Source organism: Maylandia zebra, linkage group LG8 (assembly GCF_041146795.1).
Source record: "Maylandia zebra isolate NMK-2024a linkage group LG8, Mzebra_GT3a, whole genome shotgun sequence".
NCBI lineage: Eukaryota > Metazoa > Chordata > Actinopteri > Cichliformes > Cichlidae > Maylandia > Maylandia zebra.
Genome location: NC_135174.1, coordinates 17910117 through 17936804, shown reverse-complemented (window position 1 = coordinate 17936804; position 26688 = coordinate 17910117). Strand labels below are relative to the sequence as shown.

At 40.6% G+C, this 26688-nt stretch overlaps 1 protein-coding gene across 6 annotated transcripts; it reads right to left on the bottom strand.

Moving 5' to 3' along the window:
* Positions 1 to 359: 359 nt before the first annotated feature.
* LOC101470273 (BRCA1 DNA repair associated) lies at positions 360 to 25491 on the bottom strand. Of its 6 annotated transcripts, none has more exons than XM_023153819.3 (21): positions 25217 to 25491; positions 24156 to 24244; positions 23972 to 24025; positions 23809 to 23889; positions 23639 to 23727; positions 23513 to 23549; positions 23297 to 23421; positions 20483 to 23035; positions 20230 to 20306; positions 18784 to 18919; positions 18325 to 18382; positions 15519 to 15622; positions 15077 to 15279; positions 14899 to 14986; positions 12572 to 12649; positions 12359 to 12399; positions 11728 to 11811; positions 7804 to 7861; positions 4898 to 4971; positions 4062 to 4122; positions 360 to 603 (listed from the first exon to the last, which is right to left on the bottom strand). In XM_023153819.3, exons 2-21 carry the CDS (start codon positions 24227 to 24229, stop codon positions 509 to 511), a joined length of 4170 nt encoding a protein of 1389 aa, XP_023009587.3. In that variant the 5' UTR covers positions 24230 to 24244; positions 25217 to 25491; the 3' UTR covers positions 360 to 508. The 6 variants fall into 6 exon arrangements, with proteins under 6 accessions (XP_023009587.3, XP_023009589.3, XP_012779087.3 ...); XM_023153821.3 differs by having other exon boundaries at positions 15534 to 15622; XM_012923633.4 differs by having other exon boundaries at positions 15077 to 15282; positions 15534 to 15622; positions 25217 to 25490.
* Positions 25492 to 26688: the final 1197 nt, after the last annotated feature.

Below are 26688 nucleotides of genomic sequence, written 5' to 3'. Positions count from 1 at the left end.
CCACAGGAGTGAAGCGCAAAGCCGGCATCTATTTCCTTTAAATGCTTCGTCAGATTACTGTATCGTGGCAAATATTAGCACTTTAGTCTTTTTTATGTTAGTTTGCTGCTCCAAAATGGTACTAAATATTTTAGACTGTTGATAAGATTTGAAAAGGAAACAAAATATTTCCTGCCCTTATCTGATCCAGCACAGTAAATCTTTTGTGCCATTTTATTCCCACAGCGGCTGTTCAATAATGCAGAACATGTTGCAGTTTGCAAACCATGTTCAGGAAACTGAACAGGCATTGTATAGTCCTCATAGACAGCACTGACATTTGTGCTTTAAAACCGGAAGAAAAACTCAATTCAGGCCTCTTTAGTCGAGTACTTTATATACATCATACAATGAGAGACACAGAAATATGTATAACAGGTGGATATTTTGGAAAAACAAAAAATGGAACAGTTAAATTCCCCATAAGAGGTCATAGTGAAGCCGTGGGAAGATCTCTGGGTTCCTTGGGTTATGTTCTGTAGCTGCTGTAATTTTGAAGGGTGTAGGTCGCAACTGTATCCAACAACCAACCACGGGTTACAACAGTAGCTTGTTTGGAAAGACCTGCAGAGAGGACAGATGTTAATGCCTTCTAAAGATAAAGTATTGAAAGTGTGAACACGCATGAAACAGGACATGAGTGCGGTGTAGGTGTAGGGTTAGAGCAGGTGAAATTCCAACAAAAAGCCTTTGAGGGCTTATAATGTCTCCAACTTTTACATCTGTATGATTAATGCTCTAATAACAGTAAGAGCTAACAGTTGAAGGAGAACCAGTATTCATATTTTAATGCATGAGGCTTGTATTACTCTACATTATCTCCATTTTCAGCAAATGCCATGAAAAGATCTTCCTGCAGTGTAATAGTCCAGCTCTCAGGCCTTTCTGACTACCCTAGCCTTTCAGCGGCTAAGTCCCAAACCAGCTGCTACTGCTGAAAATATGGATCTAGAAAAACAAACAAACATGAATATATAATTTCATTTGTTGAAAGATGCCACATTCACTATTAGGAAAAAATAACACTGCATTTATCTGGGACTATTTTCAGCTGGGGAATAATTGTTAAGCTTTTATGAGGGGATGATGATGCACTTATTTGTGTGTAGCTCAAGTTTTTAATTGTATCCACGATATGTAAGGGGTTAGGTTCCAGCACACAAACCCTAACAGCTGTAGTCCTTTAGTGAAAGCATACACTTAGCGACCACCCTATTAGATACATCTTGCTAGTACTGAGTTACCTTCAGTTTTTTGCTCTCGGCTGACAGGAATTGCACTTGGTGCGGTCTTCTGCTTCTGTAGACTATCTGGTTCAAAGTTTTACACGATCAAAGATGCTCTTCTGCACACTTTGATTACAACCAGTTTGGCCATTCTCCTATGATCTGATATCAACAGGGGATTTTTCTCCAAAGACTGGACATTTTCTGTTTTTTTAACCATTCTCTGTAATTCCCAGAAATGGCGTGTGGGAAACTTCCAGTAGATCTGGGACTAACAACTCTGCCGCATTCAAAATCCCTTAAAATAACCCCCGCTCCCCAACCCTCAATTCTGATTCTCAGAAATCCGACAAAACAAAATAACAGTCCTTAAGTCAGTGTTCTGTACTTACATCTCCAGATAAGGTCTTTTATAACACATATCTATAAATGCTGCCTTTACACCCATGAATTATAAAGGATGGGTGACTGAGAAAGGCAGTGATTTCAATCAGTGGAGCCCAAGCAGAGGATAGCAGACGATACATAGCGGTGAACGAGTGGAGGAACTGCTCGTTTACCTGCTCTATAGGTGCCAGAGGACATGGAAGAGAAAAAGCTACATTAAATATGTAGCAGCGCAAATTAGGATGCTATGAGGAGGGAAACGAGGTGTTACTTGCTCCCCTTCTCTTTCAAACTGTCAGCTCTCCTCATGCAACATCAGCCCCTCTGTTCTGTGGCCAATTTGTTTTGACATTCCCCACGCTGCAATCTGAAATTTACTCTTGGCCATTTCTCTGCTGCTCAACTCCCTTCACACATGCTTCCCTGAAAAGTCACTCTCCTCGCTCTTGTTGGGGACCTGTCTCATTTTGGTTGGCAGCATCTGCCATTTTCACCGTTCTGTCGCTCTCCAATTGGTCCTTACGGAAAAAATGCATTCGAAACCGCGCACTGATGGACAGACAGGTGCGCTGACATGCACAGCAGCCCCGGATGTCTGTGCTTGTGGGGAATATTCGTTCATTACAGTCAGTTTAGATACAAAACCTCACCCTTAGATAATCTCATACCCAGTCATCAATGTAATAAATTGATTTAAATTCAAAATTTATTTGGGAGACTGAATAGGATAGCATCGCTGTTAAAATGAAGATATTTTGGGGGTGGCAAACCTGCAGTAAGATCCACCACCATGCGGGTACACAAAAAAAGTTTTTAAAAGCTGCAAAATTCCCCCAAACTGAGCTTTTCAGCAGGGCATGAGGATGCTTAAGACCAGAACTGTGTGAGAGACTAACAGTGCAACAAGCAATGGGTCCGTATTAGGATACTATATCCACGTAAATTAAACTAAAGCTTTTTGAAAGTATGAAACTTCTTTTACAGTGTAACGTGCATCATTCAGAGAGCTAATGTGTTTTTGCTTGTGACGACACCAACTATTTCCTCCTGTAGTGGGTGTCATTTACTCTGTCTCTGTGGTGCTTTCATGGGTTATTTTTAAAGCCTAACCCTTTTGGCGATCATCAGTAATGTAACAAGATAATAAATAGACCTTAGTAATGTGTACTGGCTAGCACTGGCTAACTAGACATCATCACCCTTTGTGTCTCTACAATCAGATTAAATCTTTAGTTAATATTCGGTTAACTGAATAAAATACTTTTATTTTGAAACAAACAAAAGCTCACTGGTAAAATCTACTGTAACTCGGTCACAATAGATTATAAGTAATCAACAAACAGCCGGTTCCCAAATGATTGCCTTACACTTTTTCACATCGGCAGTCAATTTCGAGTAGCGGCAACCAACTGGTTGCCCGTTTTCAATCACAAGCCAATTATATAGGTCGTTTAGTGCAAGGAAATATGTTTCCTACAACTTCAGATTGATTGATGAAGCTTTGCAAACAACTGCTATTTCATTTTTCTTTTCTTTTCTTTTTTTTCTTTTAAATGCAGCTAGATTGCCATCATGTTGTAATCCATCAGAGTCAATTTGCCCTGATGAACCAAACTCATCTGTGATATGTCTGGAATGGGACTCAGTTCCACTGGTTTCCATCGGTCCGGCTGCAACTACATCACTAATTTCTGATCAAAACGAAGTAACGCAGGTGGACTGTGAATGTAAGCAGCTATTGTGAATATAGCCGTTTCACACCCATTTCAAACCCAACAAGCTCTTTGCACACTGTTGTAATACACTGCAGAGACTAAATCATCAGCTAAATTAACTGGAATGCTAAATACTAGTTACAGAGAAAAGCCAACTTTCAATAAATCTATAAATAAAACTTTGTAATAATTAAGAACATTAAGAAAAAGAAAAATGTCTGTCTCCTTTTCTTTTTAGCATTTGAGCATAATATTAAAAAACAAAAACAACTGACTCCTTGGCACAAACTCATTTTGTAATGAAAAATCTTTTCCATCCATTATTTGCCTACAAAATGTGTCATCACTTGGTGTCACTTCTTTGTTGCACCATATCAAGGCTTATGAAATCTCATCTTATATAATAACACAAAACTATATTAGTACACTGTGTGTCACACACAATTCTTGTCTGTCTCTGTAGTAGCCCGAACCCCTCGGTGAGGCTGTGTATGAATATGTAACCCCTGTTACGGGGTCAGTCTAATCTCTGTCTTCACGACCTCTGCGTGTGGAAGCATGTAATAGACTATTTGCTTGTGAGAGAGACAGAAATAAGCCAATTAGGTTAAAATAAAGTGAGTTATGATCAGATATTAAAAAAATAAATTAATTAAAAGGTGAAAATTTATTTTTATTTCTAGCCAAGACTCACTGTTGTAAGTTGAAGATGATGACTCTGGTTTAGGCTGTACAATGACGAGCTGCCGGGACTTCTGCGGAACAAAAGGAGTAGAAAAAACAACAATTTCTCATCATAAAACGAAGCACAAATAGAACAAACAGTTTAGTACTTACAATCAGTCAAAATGTTAAAGCGCAGTATTTTTATCCTTGCCTGTCGATCGATCTTGTCTGGAACTTTCTAAATGACTCACGGCTGATTAAGCAGCGACTGTGATTACTGCATCTCTGACTGTCAGTAATAATAAATGTTGCCTTTTTAACCATAATTAGTGTCACGTCTGCTGAACAATTCAGCATTAATGTGTCATTTTCAAAAATGAAATTAAACCCAGGAGACAAATAAGAGGCACTAATGCAGCTTTGTGAGACAAAGAGTTGCTCTGGGAGGCATCTGCTTTACCGAATGCTGCCTGACTTGTACCCGTAATGGAGCGCATCGCGGGGATCGTAAGTGAAACAGAGACATTAACGCTGAAATTTCATATACAGGAATTTTTTGCCTTCTCCCTCCCCTCACCCCGAACCAGTCGTGGCAGATGGCTGCCCCTTTCCTGAGCCTGGTTCTGTTGGAGGTTTCTTCCTGTTAAAAGGGAGTTTTTCCTTCCCACTTTTGCCAAGTGCTTGCAGACAGGGTTTTTTCTCTATTATTGTAGCATCTTACCTTACAGTATAAAGTGTAAGTCATCCTAGATCTAGTTTTAAACCAATCTTAAGATACATTTTGAAGTAAGAGAGGAAAGCATGAATTTAGAACAGCAGTGGCTCTTTGTGGAGTTTATAAGTTGAGCGGCTGGACACTCTTACCTGTTTACCATCGAGTAGAAGTGGATCTTTCACTACAGCAGCTCCACAGAGCTCCACCATCCACTCCATTTTATCTGTCGGAAACACATGAAAATGTCTATTTCAGGAAAATAAAAGATGATCAGATCTGCTTTTACTGCCTCTAACCCCAAGGGGACACACAGCAGACCCATTTCAAGCTAAGCTTTACTTTGATCAGATGGACAAACACAGGTCAGAGATTCACTCGCTGCTCCAGATTCATTTGTGCAGTTCACTCGGTCAACACACATTTAACTTCATTCAGAAAACTGTGTTTATATTCCAGCAGCTCACAGGAAATACCACAAGTGCCATCAAAAAGATAAATCAACAACTCATCTTCCTGGGTACGTTCATTCATGTCAGGAAAACACTGATGAGCGTCTTCTGCGAGCTCTAGATAACATCAATATGTATCAACCCGAGTGGTTAAATAATGCATGAAATCCCAGAAGAAAACAGCTCCGTGTTTGTGCCATGTTAAAAAAAAGAAAAGAAAGTCTTTTAAACGACTCACGCGAGCTAGCAGATGTCAACCCATTAGCAAAGCTTCATCGATCCAGCAAGCAGCGGGGAGGATGCGGCAGGAGCACTTTTAGAGCCCCAGGAAGAAGGAAAATGAAGAATGCTGCCTTCAGGGGTTTTAAGCAACGAGGACCCCCCTGAGACCTTCAACCATGATCTCTCTCTCTCTCCATTCAACCATGTTGAAAGGGAAGAGCCAAGAATTATGCTGTATGAAGGGCAACCGAACTGCTTATAAGCTTGTGTTGGGAGGTCATAAACAGTTTAAATCCTTGGCACCAAAGTTATAAACCTCTTACAGAAACTGCAAGAGCATTCTGGAAAAGGAGTCTTGCAGACGACTTTGTCCATGGTTGGAAGCTCATTTCCACTTTCTGTTCAGAAATAATTTCCAGACTCCATAGCAACTGCTGTGCAATGTGACAAAACCACACCAAAAACATCTCACACGACTCCTAAGTACGTATTCAACCCACCCACACGCTGGAATCACTTGTCATTGTTCTCCAGTGCTGAAATGACAGAGGTTAAAAACAGCACAGGTTTCAAGCTATTCTCAGTGTCAGTCAAAAGCTGTGTGAGCTACTTTAACTGTCCCTCTCCTTATTGTCTTCTTTCTCCCGTGTGTCTATCAGAGTCTTGCAGGACGGAGGCATCAATAAGATGGAATAAGGGCGGTCGAGAACAGTATTTCTTGATTGAGAAAGCAACATTGCAAACAGCAAGATGGAAACAATGCAATAAAACACCACCTGAGGTTTTCAGACAACTATAAAAAAAGAAAGTTTTAAAATCTTTGTTTTTGCAGCCAGTAATTTGAGGCACCATGTGGGTGTTGCTTGCCCTGTGGTGTTTTAGAGCTTTGTTCCTGAATCAACTGGAAACAGAAAATAGAAATAGAAAAGTGGAGATGACAGTTAAAGTTTGCATAAATTTGAATGTGCAAAAGAAAAAAAAAAAAAAAAGATGCAGGTTCATTGCACAATGAAAATTCAAAGCAGAGTCAAAGTGTTTGTGTGTGTTTTTTCTATCCAGGTATGTTTTTACTGCATTGGCAGTGTGTTTAGGATCACTGTCATACTTAAAAATGAAGTACCGTATTTTTCGGAACATAAGGAGCACCGGGTTATAAGGAGCACTGTCGATTAACGGGTCTGTTTTCATACATAAGGTGCACTGGATTATAAGCGAAACAAAACAGAACTTTACTCAACTCATTCTTCTTGCTTCCTCCACTTCTGTACCATTGACTCGTTAATGTTGAATTCTATCACAGCTGCTCTATTCCCATGTTGTTGCAGTATATTAATGACCAACTTCGTATTGTGGATGAATTAACTCAGTTGTTCTCCTGACTGAAGTTTGGTCCGTTTACAGCATCCTGCCATGCGATTGCATTTGTCCCTAACCATCAGGAACCCTCACGTTAACTTTTATCGAGGGGAAAAAAGTTAGCGTTCATCCTCCAGCTTCACTGTGTTTATGTTATGCTAACACAGCTGCGTTGCTTGCGATCACGTAACACATCATTATATACCAGCTAGCCCAACTTCAGTAACCCTACAAACGTCACAGCTGTTTATTTTTTTGTCTTTATTTATGTTGGAAGTGACAGCAGAGCTGTACGTTTGAATTTTTTTCAGAAATCTCTCAGTCAGAACATGCTATATCATGTTTAGGTGGAAACTAGAGAGCTAACTTCCTGCTAATTTCTAACTCCATTAAATTGAATACATTCTGTTATCATGGGTGCCTGGATGTTAAACTTAATTGTTACACCTGGTAAAGATCATTTTATTAAAGATGAAAGAATTTAGACAGTTTTTAACTCTCTGTGATGCCGCAGTGTTTGTTTGACTTTGGGACCTGAAGAGGACGGAGTTTTGGACCCAGATTACTTTGAGTCCGCAAGGCTCCTGACTACGGTAAACGTAATGCTCCGACAATCCATCAAGCGGTGCGGCTTCGTAGCTTACCGAAGTCGTACTAAAACATTTTTGACAGATTTTTGAGCGCCCTGTGCGACATAAAATTGGTTCAAGGTCAGTAAGCAGAATTCATACATAAGGCGCACTGTCGATTTTGGAGAAAATTAAAGGATTGCAGAAGTGGAAGTGCGGAAAATACGGCCCCAAACCATCACAAAGCCTCCACCGTGCTCTTTGGCAGCAACTAATGAGGAGTGGTTTGACACTTCTGCACAGTACTGTGCTTTTTGGCCACTCTGGAGCATCTCTAACAGTGTAAGAGATATATATCATAACACTGCCTGGTTTGCATGTTCAATTTTAACCCTAAATTTACTGCAGTACACAATAAGCTTTCTTTCTGGAGATCTCATGTCACATCATGTTTCTTACCTGCAGTCATGTCTGTAAAAGGCCCCTGGAAGCAGATGCTGAAGCCCTTCATGAGCAGCTGAAAACAAAAGGAAGACTTAAAAGAAGGATAAAAAAGCTGCTTTAAAATGTTTTCAAAAATATGTAGAGTAAAGCAAGTAAAGAGGACATTTACTCAGTGGATTTAACCTTCAAACAATGCTCAACAACACTGGATGAGAGCAACCAACACTGCTATTACCATTACAGCTGAGTGTGTTTCTGAACTCTTCACCTGTGTAAAGGGTTACAGTGGTAGAGCTGAAACACCTCTCCAAGCATATCCTGCAATTTACAACATCTATTCCTCACTTACTGGGTAAAATAAAGCCTTGAGACCTCGTTGATTTTTTGCCCTCACTGTAATACAGTAAATGAAGTGATGAGTAAAAGAGAACCGTGCAAATAAAGCTACCGTCACCGAGGTAATATCACACTTAAAGGAGGCAAAGAAAAACGAGAGGCTCGACACCAGGGACGCTGTTTTATCACACTCAGGGTCAATAGGCTTGCTTGAAATGGGAATGTAAACTTGTTTCTTTGAACTATGATAACCACTGAAAGGAAACTCATGACACGGCCTCATCTACAGCGTGTGGCAGGATGGAAGTGTTTGAAAGATAAATGTCCGAGCGACAGGGGAGAGAAATACTCATTTCTCACGCTTCCCTGTACGTCCATAATCATCATTAGCCAGAGGTGCTCGGTGAGATGAAAAAGTGTTTCTGTTACAGATTTTTAATTTAGACAACAGCTAATGTCCTTCAGGAGGTATTAGAGTGTGATAACAAGCACACACAGGCACACACACTCACGCAGTTTCTTTGACTGATTTCCAGAGCGTTCTGGTGACAGACTCCCCGACTCTCCATTTCATCTGTTAGTCCGTTTGTCACACTAGTGCAGGTGACAGAAAGTGAATATGAACGGGACAATCTGCCTGGCTCCATCAAATTGCCGGCACGGTGCACATGCCACTTAAATAAGCCTGAAATTACTAGCTAATTCAATTAGCAGAGGTTCTTCAAAGGCAGTGATACGGCCAACATGACATCTAGCCATTTCTAATTTCCCCCCTCAGTGGCAACAGTAGTGGTCCTGCTGGCCTTACACCAAGGGGAAAATTACAATTAGCTCCTCACAACAGGGTCTGAGCTAAGAGGCTGGTGCAACAAGAGGAAACAAGTTCAAGTGCTGCTTGTAATTGGGCCATTTTATTTTATTTTCCTCTCTGAATCACAGACTATTCTTTGTGGACTAACACTGTGCTTTTAAAAAATACGAGCAGTGGTAACTGTTGATAACAGCAGGAATTAATGCGCCGATTTGCTGTTTTTGCTTTGTTTTCCTAAATAATTGTTGTGTTCTAAAACAAATTTGCTTCATCCAGTCAACATGTTGACATGCTGCAAAATCTCTATAAGCTACAGTAAAACAGACTGACAGAATGGAAAGGCATTGGTGGGCTAATGAACTGAACAGATGAAGAAGATGTGCATCTTCGTGGATATATAACTAATGAAGCTTTGAGTATTTTAAAGGCAGATTTAGGGAGGAGCAATATAAATGTGGCAGAGCCACGAATCCTGTGGTGCAGGATGAAGGTATAGCTTAGATTTTCAATGCTATGTAGATGATACCCAGCTTTATTTATCCATGAAGCCAGAATGCAGTGTGTCTTAAAGACATAAAAGCCTGATGACCTCTAAGTTTGTGCTTTCAAATTCAGATAAAACGGAGGTTATTGTACATCGTCCCTAAAAATCGTAGTAATCTGGTATCTTTACCTTTTCTAGACAGCATTATTGACCTCCAGTAACACTGTGAGGAAACTCAGAGTCTTTTTTAACAATGATATGTCCTTCAGTGTGCACCTTAAACAAATATGCAGAACTGGTTACTTGCATTTGTGCAAACATTAGAAAATAGAAATAGGGGAGGAGAGAACTCAGTAGGTAGAGTGTTTGCCCCATGATCGGAAGGTCGGGGGTTCAACTCCACCGAATAGCTCCCCTGAGGTACCCCTGAGCAAGGTACTGTCCCTACACACTGCTCCCCGGGCGCTGGATTGGTGGCTGCCCACTGCTTCACTGAGTGAATCTGTTAAATGCAGAGAGAAATTTCCCTACAGGCGATTAATAAAGTATACAAAAAAAAAAATAATACTGTCCCAGTTTGATGCTGAAAGACTTAATTCATGCATTTATTACTTCTAGGCTGAACTACTGTAACTCATTATAATCGGGCTGTCCTAAAAGCTCCCCAAAGACTCTTTAGTTGTTCCAAAATGCATCAGCTAGAGACTAACAGGGACTAGAAAGACAGCACCCATCTTATCTTGCAGACCTCATAGTACTGCATTACCCCAAGAGAGCACTTCGCTCTCAGACTGCTGGTTTACGTGTGGGTCCTAGGATATTAAAAAGTAGAATGGGAGGCAGAGCTTTAAGGCTTCAGGCCCCTCTTCTGTGGAACCAGCTCCCAGTTTGTTTGGGAGACAGACGGCATCTCTACTTTTAAGATTAGCCTTAAAACTTGGATTTTTAATAAAGATTACAGTTAGTGCTGAATCAGGTGACCCTTAGTTAAACTGCACTAAGTCTAAGCTGCTGCGGGACTTCTTATCACGTACTGTTTCTTCTTCTTTTTCTTATTCACTCAGAGAAATACCAATTCAATCTCTGGTTCTCTTCCATAGTGTGTCTCCCTCCCCTCACCGTAACTGGATCACAGCAGGTGGCTGCTCCTCCCAGAGCCTGGCTCTGCTGGATAATTTTTCCTGTTAAAAGGGAGTTTTTTCTTCCCACTGTTTCCAAGTGGGATTCACAGGGACTCATCCGATTGTTGGGTTTATTGCTCTATTCTTGTAGGTTCTTTACCTCAGAATATAAAGCGACTTGAGGTGATTTTGTGCTATACAAATCAAACTGAATTGAATGCATTGCAGTTTCAGTGAGCATGCAAATTATAATATCCAATAATTATACAGGTAATATGATATAATGATCATCCAAAAATAATCTACAACTAAAAAAATCCTGTGGAGCTATAAGGCTATGTTGTTAACAATCAAGCACACATAGTAAAAAGCTATTGTGCCATTCATCAATACCATTTCTCCTCAAAAGTAACAATAATGCAAAGCCACATACTTGACCCTACCTGAAATCTTTGTTATGCACCTCTTTAACTGTACCTTTTGTAGCTGTACCGCTCTTATCAAAGTTTCAGAGTACTTTTAGATTTTCTTTTAAGCCTCAAGCTAAAACATCCGTTTTAAAGCTATAATATTAATTTTATGTGGCATAGGACTGCACAATTAACTGAATTTTAATCTTAATCAAGATTTTAGCTTTCCACAATTAAATCAAGACGATCGACTGATATTGCTCCATCAATCGAATGCAAAGCACCGCCAGATCACTGCCTGATGATGTGGCTGCATATGCCAGTCACAGCTGTTCCCCTGGAGACTAAGGTTTTCTGGATAGAAAGTAGCACTATATTAAAAGACTGCTTTACAACACATAATAGTCCATTAAAACTAAATACGGATGTCTGGCACAGCTGAAACGAAGAGCTTGTCCCTCAAAGCAGATCATTGTGTGGAAACACTCCAAACACAGCAAATGACAAATAATATGCAAGAACTGCTGGACGAGGGTGCCTGCACTGCAAAGGAGCACAACTCACTGACTCAAGCCCCTGAAAACGCACCAAACAGTATAACAAATGTATGAATATTCATATTGTTGTCTTTTGTATTGAATTGTAAATAACTGGAGATGAGTTATTATTGTTTGTTGACAATCCATACCACACTTGATCTATGAAGCTTTATGATCAATTTCTATTTTTATTATATGAGTATATTTATCAGTCCCCTTCAGTTAATAAAGCACTCACATTACTGTCTTCAGTGGTCCGAGCTCTTGAGGGGCCCTGGTGGTTGGGCCCATTCACCACATCCCCTCTCACCTCAAACGGACTCTGGTTAAGAAGAAAGCAAAAAGACTCAAATAGGCAAACATGAAGCTCACAGTTAGCGTAAAAATTTTCGGCTCAGTTATTTTCTATTTTCATTTTCGTTTTAAAAACAGCCTAAGTGATTATTCAATCTCAGGACTGAATTTAAACACAGAGTCTGTTAAGAGTAATTAATTTCTTCCCAGAGTCAGGTATGCTCTTATGAGTACACTGAGCATTCTTCAATGTGACAGCAATCAACTTTTAATCGTAAAGAGTGCATTTCTGTGTTCATGATATAATGCTTTTTTTTTCTTCTTCTTAAAACTGCCCCAGTGATGGATAAAATAACTTGAAATACCGATACTAAATGTAGCCTGGCTGGATTACACTGGCCTATCACAGAAGCAGACTTGCTAAAACAAATGGATGGCTAATCATTTATGGTGGTATATCACAGCAAGCCACAGCCAGAGATTCATCATGTGGCCTTAATTCAACATCGGGACAAACACAGATGTGACTGTAAGCCACTGCTGCGCTGATTCAACGAGCACGCGGGCGAGCGTACCTCATCTAAGACTTTCTTTTGTTTGAAGCACTCAGAAATCCCTACAGAAAGAAAAAAAGAGCAAAAGATTGCGAGCTTATTATCTGACACACAAAAACTTTACTGTGTAAAACACCCTTTTATTCCAGCCTACCTTTTCATGCCATGCTGTTTTTTACATTTAAATTTAGACTAATTACTCTTTACTTATTAGTTAAGTTAAGTTATACTTACACTGGAAACTCAACACCCACTTCCTGCCTGCAATTCCCAGGAAGTATTTCAGTGTGCGCTCACATACCAGCTGTTCATCTGGCAGAGAGAGAAAAAGAGCAGACGCATGAAAGGAAATGCAAAATACGAGAGCTCTTTCATGAGGTGATTGTACAAATACACCTTATACACTGTAAAATTGACCAAGTATCTTTTAAGGCCTACAAGTCACAAACTTGCTAAGTGTGAGTCCATGGAGCTATACGAGGGGCTAGAGATGCTCAGCTGGCTCCTTACTACCAACTGAGCATCCTTTGAATACCATGGCCTACCTGAGCCTTGCTGACATGTCCATATCTTTATGACCGCAGTCTATCCATCTTCTGATGGCTGTTTCTAGCTGTATAATGTGCCATGTATCAAAGCTTAAATAATCTCACAGTGGTTCCTTGAACATGGCAGTTCACTGTGATCAAAAGCCCCCCCCACACTAACTAGATTGTAATCAAATAAAGCAATATGGCATGTGATGAAATGGGAGATTCACATCATACATGTGCTGCCAACCAATCTAACCCATGAAGAGTTCAGGCAGTTAAGAAGACAGAAGGAGGTTGAATGAAGAACCAGCGAGTTGTACCTAATAAATTGACCAGTGAGTATAAAGGTTATTATATGTTATTAAGGTTATTAACCGTCTGAGCTCTTGGACGCAACGCTAAAAGGTTTCTGTTGCAAAACAAAGGACAATATATGGTTATAACTTCTGCTCACTCTTGCCAGAAATTACTTTTTTAATATGTTATCATTTGCAGTATTATCATTATTACATTTAAATTTAATATGGAAATCCTGGTAAAGTGTTGTAAACAAAGTATAGTCATTCTTTTTCATTAAAAATAAGATTAACTGATGGCCTATAGTTGCAGTCACACAAGACTTATTATCTCAAAGCAAATGTAATCAGTAGCAGTGTTGCAGTGCAACTCAATAGACTTACAACACTTTGCGTTCCAAGTTATGAGTTATTTAGCTACTTTTTAATAAGCAATCAGTTAATTCTAACATTTTTCTCCTTTCCTCTGTTCTTTCTGTTGCCGCAAAAAGGATAAAGCCTGATGCAATCCAGCTGCTCTCCAACTAGTGTCAGTTACCATGTGGCTCTGCTCACGAGATTTGCAAGGAGCCATTTATTCTAATATTTCAGATTTACGAGTGAAAAGGACAAGAACAACACCACAGTGAAATTCAAATTGCGTCTGGGTGATAATAAGTCAATAAGTCTTTCAGGCTCACAAAGAGCTCACTTCAAGTTTGAAGTAGCACTTTCAAGCTAAGAGCATCTTCACAACAGCTCCAAAACATCAACAGTTAGGTTTTAGTTCAGCGGAGTCTGGTTAAGTGGCGAGACGAGATGCTCCCAGTCTGAACTGGGAACGAGGTAAAGTCAGTGTACTCAGAGGTAGATTCACAGTAGACTGCACACACAGTACAACCTAACATGTGCAAAATGACTTAAACACGTTTCTTTCCCCAGTCGAGAATAATATTATATAATTGCTATTAAATGGCATAAATCGGGAGACCTAACAACAAGAGGAAGCCAAGACAGATCAGAAGTCAGATGGTCTAACAGGTGAGTCAATACAATCGTGTCAGTGCATGCACAGGAAAAAATGTCCAACTCTGGCTCATTCTGATGATTTAAAGGAAATCAATCTGCATCTTTTCTTCTCTTTTCAAATCCGTGAAAGAGGCAGACAGAAACTTTTTAATCCAGGTAAGAGTCAAAAATGCCCATTACTGCCAGTTCTTCTGAGAAATGCATTTTAAAGGCTTTAAACTTATTTTCTACTAATGGCAGTAATATGAGACCTCCTGCTCCTTTCCCAAAATTTAACCATAAAGATCAAGAGGCCTACGATTCCTATTTTTAGTTGCCCAGGAAACCGCTGCAATTAAAAGAAAGAAAAACAAGAAAAAAAAGGAGGACTTCTTAAAATGTGACAGTTAATATGGTGCTTTGGAGACAGCGAGCTTTGAAATTAAAAATAATCTATCAGAGAGGGTAATTAGCAACTAGCGGATAAATGGAGGAGAGAGTGTGTGGGGTGGAGAGAAACAGAGAGCTTATCTCCGAGGAGCGCTTTAAAAGACGCACGAAACAAGCTGTAACTACACGTAGAAAGAAAATGTCCTTTTCTAATTGCAAATGTTCTTTTAGAAAAAAAACACAAGAGCTAGAAACAACTAAAGTACTAAAGGATTTAATTGCTCTGTTGCCTATCAAGCCAATTTGTCCAGTGGCTCCCTTTGACTCTAAAAGGAGAGCATGTGACTGTACTTACCTGTACGCATGATGACATGAGTCACTTCTGGTGTTACCTGGGAAACCACACGGGCACCAACTCTCTTGGCAAACTTTTTCACCATAATCTGTTGGCAACAGCGTCATATCAGTTTATTTATTCTAAAACTGACTAAGTTTAAAAAGCAAACAAACTGACTGATTGTCTAAAAGGTCACCTGCTCATTTGGGCCCAATCCTGATGACACAAGCACCAGCTTAGCTTTGCATGCGTCTTTTGGAGGGCTGTTATTTTCTTTGTCTTCTTGCCCATCGGACAGAGAACTGCTGTCCTTCTGAGTCTTAGCTGCTGAAGTTGAAGAAGGTGTTTTGGAGACTCCAGTGCCTTTGACACCGACCCCTTTATGCGCAGACTTCTGCGCTGCTGGAGAGAAAAAACATAGGACACACAGTCACCTGACCTGACCCATTCCTCTTTCACCACTTTTGGTGATCCTTCATCAGAGATTAACCTTATCAACCACAGTCAGGCTAAATCAAACCGACTCAAAAAAAACTGCAGTAATGTCAAATTGCTCCTTTATGTTCATGTGGTATTAAATGTGCAAATAGAATAATGAAGCTATCTGAAAAAACATGTTTCTACAGTTCACTTCATACCCATCTGTGTGTCACCTTCAGGCTCTGACGGGTTGGGTTCGGGAACACCTTTGCAATCAGATGGTTCTGGGTTTAGGTTCGGTCCCGCTTCTGGAACAGCTTTCCTGCAAAACAGATGTGTCTGTAAGCTTGGCATGCATTGGTTTTAACTTTACATTTCCTGGATTTTTGACCTGCATGTACAGACTGTGCAAAGGTTCTTTGTATTTCACTTCCAAAGAGCCAGATTCCATTCTAATATTTTAAGTGGTCTTCAGCAGTACTTTTCCAGACTTTCTAAAGGTCTATGAACATTTTTCTTTGGACCCTGGTTGCTATTTTTTCCATTCATTTTGCATTTGGTTTTTGTATCCAGTTGCGTATCCAGAAGATAATTGTTACACAATGTTGGATCTGTGGATCCCTGCATATTTGGGATGCACCGATTGTGAAAGTTTTGATTTCACAATCGGTGCGTCACAGAAGGTGTAACAAATTGTTACATTTGAAATTGTTACAAATTCAAATGTAACAGAAGGTGATTGTGTAACAAATTGTTGCACAATCACCTTCTGAATTTGTACAGTTCTTCCCCATAAAACTGTATTTCCATGTGAGTTTTCGTATGTTTCAATAAATCACTGCACTTTTTCCCCATCTCCTATAATATAATACACATACTACATATACACATATAAAGAAATTATAAAACTTTTGCACAAAACTGAATTAGTACCACAGGTCTCGAGTGCCTGTTCCCCTTTGAATAACACTCCAGTTCTAATTCCTAGCAACACTTTAAGTTTGCAGAGCGGGGCTGGGACAAAATATCAATATTTTCCTCATGTGATGAGACTATGATGGCAGCAAACATCAGTATTTTTATTAAAGCATGCAGGCGCTCTAAATGGATACCCAAGCCCATTTAAATGACCAGAGTCACTATTCATGTCTGCTGATGGTGAATCTTACCAAATGAATCAGGACAAAAATAAATAAATAAAAGAGCTAATGGGAGGGAAATGGTGAGAAGCGGGGCAGAGCTAAGTAACAGAACTGACATATCATTAAAACTGAACTCTTCTCCTTCAGTTAAACAGATATTGTGATATTTCATAGATGACTGCCTTGCAATGTATTGAGCAGAGCACTATATCATGCATGATGCATTAGAATATCATCAGTTATCATCAGGATTCCCAACTCAACTGCACGCTACAGCGTAAATGTTGATCCAGGACTTGACAAAGAAAGAAAGTTGATATCAGTGACACATTCTTATATAATTTTCGGCAGAGGTATGCTTTTATTCTCCAAAATGAATAAAGTTGGTAAAGTTTCCTTTCTTTGTTTTCTTTTGGGTTTATTTCTTCACTCAAAGTCTCTGGCAGAGTGCCTGCGTTTAAATTACCTGCACCAGCTCACTGAAAACTTAGACTGCAGTGCCAACTAATCTTTCCAATTTCACTACTGCAGTTCTGGAATATGTGCTTTTTCATTTAGAACTTGTATAACCAAACCCCTCTGTGTTCTCATCCGCCATTTCTCCCACTCTCTCGCCCAAAGGACAGCACGTAGAACTCTGGGAGGCGAGAGGTTGTATGTGTGTGTCTGTGTGCGCAATCAGTCGCAAGAGATAAATTACTGTGGCGATGCAAGTTTCCCGCTAAGTGCTCTAAATGACATATAAGATGCAGTCAGTAATGACTTTTTTATTCTCCACAGCATAAGCAGATTCTGGGTTCATTAGTGAGATTATCTGCCTGTCCTCTTGAGATGCATCACCCTCTGAGAACCACCAACACACACGTACACGTGCCCGCACACACACACTCGCCAAATTTCTCCTTCAGTTACAGACTGAAAGAGGCCAATTACATGCTACTTACTCCAGTTATTGTACTGGCTAATATAGATGTATTGAAATACGGCTCCTTTTAAAATCTATAAACAATATGTAGAACCCTCTAAGGAAAGACTGCAGCGCGGTGAGGCGGGCGTATTTAATTACTGAAGTCAGGTTTGAGTTCGAAGATTGTCACATGACTGGAGGCCAACATTAGGCGAGGTGATTGGTTAATTAGGCTGCTGAGCAAGCAAAGAAAACCTTCTGATGTTATGACTCATAATTCCTCCTGTGTCTTTCACAGACAGTGTTTTATTTATTTATTTATCTATCTATCTATCTATCTATCTATCTATCTAGTTATCCTTTTTCACTTGCCAGCAAAAAGTTACAGGAGCTGCTCAGACACAAAGAGACGTCAAAATGTTGCTTTAACGTTAACTTATAACACAAAGGTACTTACACTCACACAAATGACTGGTATAAAATCAGACCGTCTAAAGACTCGGCTGTTTTTAATCACCAGGTGAATACAACGGATTAAGACACCAGGAACTCAGGAAAACAAACAGTTAACATGTGGAACTGGTTTCTAGCTTTCTAAGAGTCATTTAGCTGTGATATTATCTGTTCCTCTAATCATTTCCTGTATTTCCTGTAAAGACGGACTTAATGTCTTTCAGCTTTCATGAGGTCATGGTGGACAGGGGTTAAAATAGTGTTTATTTGTGGTTTTTGCATCATGTCTATTGTTTCAAGGAATAAGTTTAAGGGTTTTTTTTCCATAGGTAAAAGAAACTGAGCAAAATAAATCAGAAACACTGACTTTTTCAATGCTATTGGGACTTATCTTACGACTTTTTGCCGATCTGTTTGTTTAGATCGAGGAGATCTTGTGAGGAGGGAGTAAAACTGATTGTGGGTATAGATATTTCTATGCAGCAGCACTGAGCAAGTCTATTTTTACAATCCTTTACTTGCCTGTCTGCGGCGTGCCCTGCGTCCTGGTCACGAGGAAGCTGTCTGTGAGCGTCTGGGCCTGCAAACACAATATTTATATTACATTTTATGACTTTCAATACTTCAAAAGACAGAAAAAAAGACTTTGTTTCGGGCATACTTCAAATTTTTGTGTTCATTCAGTTTCAATTTATCTACAGAATATTTCCTTTACAAATTGTCCAGCATGTTTTGGCCAATAAACGTCAGAAAAATTGTGAAAAATGCCCATCTTCATCTTACCAAACCTCAAATATATTTAGTTTACTACCAGGGGAAACTGACTCAGTCTTCATATGTATTTGCCTTTTGAGAGTCTGGAATTAATCAGTTTTGGATATTTTTCCTTCAGATGCTGTAAACACATAATTATCTACTCATCTTTTTTGTGAACTAATCTTTTCATCTCTGAAAATAAGCATCTGCTTATTATCTTCTTACCCATGTCTCTGGTGCTCTGATGGGTTTGTGGGGGGATTTCTTTGGAAGGACTGCTCTCTTTCTCCTGAAGCACCTCTGAGACCAGGGCCATCAGCTTCTCCAGCCTCACCAGCTCCTTCTGCATTTCTATCTTTTGCTAAAAAAGAAAAAAAAAAAAAGGGGGGGGAGAGAGATAAAGCATATCAGCTCATAATTACAATTAAGTGACGCATAGAGTGGTAATAAGAAGACAACAGAAATCTGCAATGCAGCATTTTACTGCATGAAATAAAGGAACACATGCTGGCGGCATATTTGACGTATTGCACTGATGCATGAAAAGAAGTGACAACTGTCAGTCAGTGACGAGGGACCCACGCGCAGTCATTCACATCAATTAAAGGGCATTGGTGGCTTTTGAGCCAGTGAGCATCTATTGACTGTCAAATGTTTTCATGAAGGAGCTCAAAAAGCAAAAGAGAAAGCAGGTGATGGAAGCTTTTACCACCAGGCCCCGTTTCCAACAGTGTCACTACGCTGTGCTTTTGTTATTTTAATTTCCTCCTGTGAGTTTACACAGCAAGTACATTGATTATGTAAAAAAGACGCACTGCTAAACAACAGAAAAGCTCTGTATCCTCTGATTTGCGTAATCCTGAGCCCCCCCCCCCCTTCTAAACCCCAGGGCGTCAAACTTGAACTCCCCAGTCAAATCCAGTCGACAGATAAAAGTGAGAGTGCTGGAAGATGGATGGGGTAGAAAACAAGAATCATCTTCTAGGCGGCATTTCCTCTAACGTAAATGAAATGCAATTTAGAAAGCTGCTGAGGGGGACATTTTTCACTGAGCGAGGTAGTCTGTCATCCAGGCGGCTGACAGTTCGGTGCGGGGAAAATGTGGTGGCTGCCCTCTATGGGACGTAACGTGAAGGTGCATCGCTGAAAGCACAACGAAGCCAGGTAAATGCTGAGCAAGCGGAAGAGATTAGAGTGTTTAAAATAATGTCAAATCTCATTTTGATGAGAATCACAAGTTTCACATACTTTTCTTTTTAACATCTGGCACATTCATGCAGATATATATGAAACCAGTGAAAGGAATGCAATGTAAATATTGTATATGTACCAAACAGTTTACATGATCGGTTTGGTTTTCGTGTTCGTTTAGTTGTTAGTCAAAAAAATGAACTGACCGGCAAGAAATTTCTACCAGAGGTGGAGCGTGGCTCAACTTAGAAGTCAACGTGTAGAGCTGATGTGGATCCAGATCTACAGCTCCACTTTTTGGGAGGACTTTCTTTTAATTTCCATTGTGACACACAGCAAAACTGCTTTTTTAACCAGATCTTCACAAAGTGTTTTTGATGTCTTAAACAAGAAGAAACTATAAGAACATAATCGAGATCCAGATCTCCTTCATGCATCCTGTGGAGAGAATTTTAAGATATTCTGGCCCTGCTCGTTTACCTGTGTAACAAGGACTTCGCTTGAAAACTGTGACGATTCTATGGTAACACTGGTGTCATTTACTGGAACGTCACCTGCTGGGAGAGAATAGGAGCTTTTTCACATCTTATAATGGAAAGATGTTTAACTTCTTGAAGCAGGAAACCACACAGCAAGCACTCACACACGTGCATTGGCTTATAGGCTACTTTGATGCAAGCATGAAAAAAATAAAACTTCAAAAAACTATTTCAGTTAAAGAGAATCGTCTTACATTCTTCTGGCGTGCCGAACAAGTCCACAGATGCTTGACTGGAATCAACGCAGTCGGGGCTGGGGCATGCAGGTGGTAACCGATCTGCTGCATCAGCTGTTCCCTCGCATCTGTCGTCTTCACCGGAGTCGCTCCGATTCTGAGCGGAAGGACGAGCTGATGTTCCAAAGATTTGTGTCAGAGTGGGTAATTCTTCTTTGGATCCACTGCTATCGGACTCGGATGAAGGCTCCAGTCTCTGAGCCTTTCTCTTCCTCCTCGGTTTCCTATTGATGGAGGAGTTGATGCTGACCTCTCCACTACCGTTGCTGTTAATCTCTGCTTTGTGGATAGTTTGGACCGGTGACGCGATAAGGTCATCAGGGGTCAAAGAAGACTCTGGAACTCCCCTATGTTCAGCTGTGTTGACTGAGGAACACTTTAAAGTGGCAGGTGCGTCATCTTTTATCCCCTTCACATCCTCACAGTCAGCCCGACTCTCTGTATTTTGAGAGGCTTCCTTTAGCTCGTCACATTCAACGGCTGTGAAGCGGAGACCAGAATCTACGACCTGAGGGACCACAGAAAGAGGAGGACTTTCTGCACCACGTTTTGCCTCCTTGTTAGGACTCAGTCCACTGCTAGGACTACTCCTGAAGCGACCTGAACAGTTTTGTTCAGAGATCAAGGCTTCCACTGCTGCCGGATCCCGTTTCTCAGAAACAGTTATTCTCGGCTGGACCGGTGAGTTGGAAGGAGAGATGAAATCATAAGAGGACTTGCTGGAGTCTCCTAAAGCCTTTTCTGCAGATTCAACACCAGAACAATCTTCATGTTTCTTCTCTGGTTCTTTGATGGCGTCTTTGTCTGAACCGCGGCTGCTTTTCACGTCTGGACTTCCAAGATAGAAAGATTTCCTTTTAGTTGCTTTGAAGCTCTTGAGAAGTTGCTCCGTGTCGAGCTCACTGTCGTTCCTGTCCTCCTCGTTTTCTGTTTCGGTACATTTAGTTTTACAAACCGAGGCCTGTGACTGAATACTGTTTTGATTGTCACTTTCAAGCGTTGGCCCTACCACGGCTGCATCATCTAGCTGAGCAGAGCCTGAGGCAGCATTTAACTCTTTAACAGCTTCTGTTGGCCTCAGATTCGATGTTCTCTCAGCACACTCTATGTTTTCAATCTCTCCTATGTCTTCATTATAAACACATCCATTTTTTTTAGCTGACTTTACCACCTTATTTACATCATCAAGCGCTTCGCCATTAGCATGTTCCGGCTGCTTTGCCACACTGCTGTTTCCTTCAGTTGCCTTAGCTTTCTCGCTCACCTGCTTGTGACCCTCCTGAACTTCCTCAGCAAACAGCTGAAGTCTTCTGCTTCTCCTACTGCTCTTAACGACAGGAGTTACTTGGTCCTCGCTGCTAGGGTAATTCTCAATTTGAACCTGAACTTCTTCTGCTCTCATTCTAATAACAGGGGTGGTTTCCCCATTCTGAACTCCAACGAGGACAAGGGGTTTCGGCACTCTGGAGGGCTTGCCTTTTTCGGATCTTGTGTTTCTACCTTTCCTTTTGTCAGTTTTCTTTTGCTCACCACCCTCTGATTTTGCCCGAGCTTGCTCTTGTAAGTCGCTGTCTACCTGTTGCAAAACATTGCACGTCCTTTTCCTCGTCTTCCTCCCCAGTTGTTGTTCTACATTATCAGGCACAACACTGGAAACGTCATCTCTGCCTCTGTTTTGGTGACTTTCTGGAAAGTTGTTGAACTCGTCCACATGCATGCCTGTATCAATTTCTGTCCCGATCTCCATCTGTTCTGCTGATTTACAAATGCCACTGCCATCATTTATTTCTTCTGTCATTTGCTGCTCACCCTCCACGTTACTTTTGTTTATTTTTGCAAAAGAAGCAAAACCGTTTTCCTCTCTAACACTGGAAGCATCTTCACTCTTCAATATTTCTTCAGCTATCGATGGCTCTGTAAAAACTTTAAGCGGAGGAGAGACGTTCCTGTTCACTCTTCGTCTGTAGACAGCCCCAAACACCTGCTCTTCGAGGGCTTTGGCCCGCCCTTCTTTCTTCGGATTCAGTTCACTGTTGCATTGCCTGATATCTATTGTCGAAGCGGAGGAACAGCTGTCAGAGTCATCAGAGTTTTCATCTGGTTTTTCTAACTCAAGACTTCCTTCAGCTGGAACTTTCATGAGCCACTCTGCAACCTTCTCTAAACTTTTCTTACGCTTATGGTCAAGGATCTTGTCGGGCACCACATCTTTTTTCTGCTTCTTCCTAGAGGACTTTCTTTGGGATTGGTCTTCGTTTTCATCTGGAATGAATGATGAATAAAGGGAGGCATTCTCCCGGCTCCTTTTGCCTCTATTCCTACGCGTTTTTGAAGTATTCGCCACAACGTCTGACATTTCAGCTTTCACTGGTTCCCCGTTGTCTGTGGGGCTGGACATTTTCTTGTCAGACGTTAGTGGAGCATCACCAAGCCCGCTATCCAGAGCTTCATTTTCTGTCGTCAAAGGAGCGGAATCTTCAAGCCCCATGAGTCTTGCAAATCCATTCCGGGCTGTTACAGAAAAAAAAACAGTATAAGAAAATCAGGTTCATTCGCAAGCTTTGATTAAGTCATATTCACTTCACATCCATCTCTTTACTCTGTCCTCTGTAAGGACTTTACACATATTTTTTTTCCCAACCCAAAGAAAAAGGTGGTAGAAATGCTGATATCACACTGTGGGCAGCAAATATACACCTTAGTAGTGTATGTTACACCAAAGCACTGGCAGTAATGTGAGTAATATGACAATTGATTTGAGGAAGATTTCACCTGCAATAGTTGAGGAGTGGGATTCTGGAAGATCACCAAAGAGTGCATTTTGTTCATTGTCAATGTCAGTGCCACATTCATCTCCAGATGTCAGAGCTCCTTTAGTAGTTTCTGCACCTGTGACACTGGATAGAAGAAAATACGCAACGCTGTATCTGAGCAGACTGAGTCAATAAATGACCATTACTGTGAAAAATAAATCTTAATTGTTCCAACCCTGCACATCGCCCTTGCTGGGATGTTCCAGTGAAGTCTGAAAATGTATAGATGTAATGTTAACAGGTGACATAATGCAAGCCAATTCCATGACATCATTTTAGAAAGTCTGTGATATAACCTTACAGTTTGTGCCAGTGTCATGCTCATATGCTTGGATCATGTCCTGCAAACCAGCGACAAGTTTCTGAAACCCAGGGCTCTCCTGTAAGCTCCTGTAAGCAGAAAAACAATTACAATGAGCTTTCACGTATTATAATACATGTTAAACCATCTGCATATATATTCTGTCCAACCTTTTGGTGACTGTGCTTTTACACACGGGGCAGTTGGCTTTGTTTTGTTTGGATTTGTCCAAAAGTTTCATCATGCAAAATCTGGTAGAAAAAGAGAGCTAAAGTCATAAGCATGAAGCCTGTGCATATTTAACAGAAGCTTTTCAGTTAAGAAGACACTTACTTGCAGAATTGATGGTCACACTTAGTAGATACCGGAGCAGTCATAAAATCCAAGCTATAGACAAAAGAACACCTACGTGAAAAAAACAATCTAAATCTTGTAAAAAAAATAAATCAATACTACAAAAGCAGAAGAATGATTTTATATATTATTAACACAGGCTCTTATTCTAAATAATGCTCACCAAATGGGACACTGCAGAGTCTCCCAAAGCGCCAAAATCCCTTTCTTGACATCTGAGACTTTTGGGGTTTTCATGGTGATTCTAAAAGACTAAGAGATAAAAATCTGTGTACACATTACTGTGATCAGCATCTATAACACATTAATATCAAGGTCAGTTGTATCTATCCCTGTGTCAGAGAGGCATTCTCGTGCAGGGTATACCCTGCTGCTCGCCCTGTGGCAGCTGGGATGGGCCCCAGCCCCCGCCACGAATGGATGGATGGCACAATGAGCAAGTCAGAGATGTACTGGGAGGTAATGAAGTAGCTTCAGTACTGGGGTAGCACGTTCAAGCTTCTATGCATGTGCAAGGAATTTGTCTGAGTCATTCTGAATGAGATGAAGTCCAAAGAGTTCTACCGATGACTCGGATGGTCCTGCAAATAAAATCCAACCTGCTTGGCATGAATGCATGGAGCCTACCTTTACAACCTATTGTTGACTGAATGTTTAACTATTCATTGCGTGTACTTTGCTCACTGTACACACAGCATGCACTGTTAGCTTGGCAGATATCTGGACAATAGGAGGATAGATTCGGTTATGTTGCAGAAAATCATGTTGTCTGAGACGCGATGTTTTATTTGTACTGGGCTCAGTGGAAACCGCACAACTATTTTCTCATCAATTGAATAAGTTATTATATAAATGGCACAAGTGCTTCAATTATACACAAAAAGTAGTCTGCCTGCTGATATTAAAGCATCATTACGTTGAAAACAGCGACCACGCAATGAAGCGGCATTGTGAAGTCAGTCAAAAGCCACTGATTACATATATTGGCAACTTTATAAAACACCGTTTAATGTTCGTACACGGTCGCTTAAAGTAGTTAAATCTCGACATCAGGCTGGCTAGCTGTCTCTGTTTTGGGGGTGTAACTTACATAACTAGCTCTGTTCTGAAACTTCTGAGACTCGGACAATCGACAAAAACACCCCGACAGACTAACATCTCATAAGAAGAAACAGATCGCGCAAGTAAATAACTGTACATATTCATAAATATTCCTAAAACTACCTGTTTTCTTGCAGTTTGGAGCCTCCAACATGAGAATCATCCGCTTCAGTTTTCCCGCAACTACCGTCTTCTTCTGCTTTGATTGAAAAGATGTTTTGTATTTAATGTAACAGCGCCCCCTATTTGACTGGAGAGTAAACCACACAAACGCACACAGCTGTGTTTCAGTTTTCCAGACTCCTGGACTGTTGGGACAGTATCATAGCTGGACTGGCCATCGGGCATACCGGGCATTTGCCCGGTGGGCCGCTGGCGATTTTTTGTTTTTATGGGCCGATGGATTTTTTTTTTTTTTAGGAAGGGTATATATAATGAAAGGTGTTGGATTGGCCAATTGGTCATGATCGACTCTGGGCTGGACCAATTACAGCCGAGGAGGCTGGATGCACCCTCCCCCTTGTTTAGCAATCACGTGATTTTCGCGCATTGCATGCCGGGAACTCGTGGCAAAACAATCCAAGTACCGCATCAAATGCAAGCGTTTGCAGCACCGCAAAACGTTCATTCTCCGGTTCCAATACCTTCTTGTTTTTTCTTTGCCGCACAAAAAAGGAATGTACAAAACAAAAGGAGAACAATGCCGGTCCATACAAAGACAGACTCGACGAAAAGACAAAGAAAAATATGAGGAAAAAATCAAAGGAGTGAAAGGGTCAGACCCTTAGGAGCACCCAGAGTGGACAAAAGACGTCAGCGTGCTGCTCAACTTTCACCACGCTCAGATTTATAATTATAAGGTTCTTGGAGTGAGTGCATACACTCGTGAAGTTTAGTAACTTCAGATCACTGCAACAAGCCCAGGTACAGTTTACCGACAGATGGGTGCAGGACCTTGAAATGCACCGTGTAGAACGAAAGACCATCGTACATATCATAAGTTTACCAGTCTCACAAATCGTCCTCATAAATACACATTCGTTAACCGTTTATTAATATAACCTTTGAGCTCAACGGTAATTAATTAGTAGTGGAAATAATTTCTGGTAGCATCACAGAAATGTAGCAGTGACAATAATATTGTATGCTGTAATCGCACTGGACAATTAGTGATACAAAACAACTGTTTTACCCTGTGAATAAAAGTATATGTTTTTGTCAATGTACCATAATAACAGAAGCGAAACGCAATATTGTGTCAGGACAATTCACTATTTATGCACAATAAACAAAGGAGCATAGCGCGACAATTTCTGTTCAGCGCCAGACTTGCTTGTAACCTATATCACCAATTATGTTAAGAAAAATGACGCATTAACTACAACAAAACTCTGACCTTTGTGGGAATGCTTGGAGCAGACTAACATGTGAGCTGGAGTGTTCTGAGACGTTATATTTGGTATATCCAGACCATCCGTCGGCTCTTACTTCGGAAACATGGCTTAAAAATTTTCTCTTCAACGACGTAATCCGATAAAAAAAAAACGATCTCTTTACCCGTCGGCTTCCCGTGGCTGTCATGCGACCAGCTATTG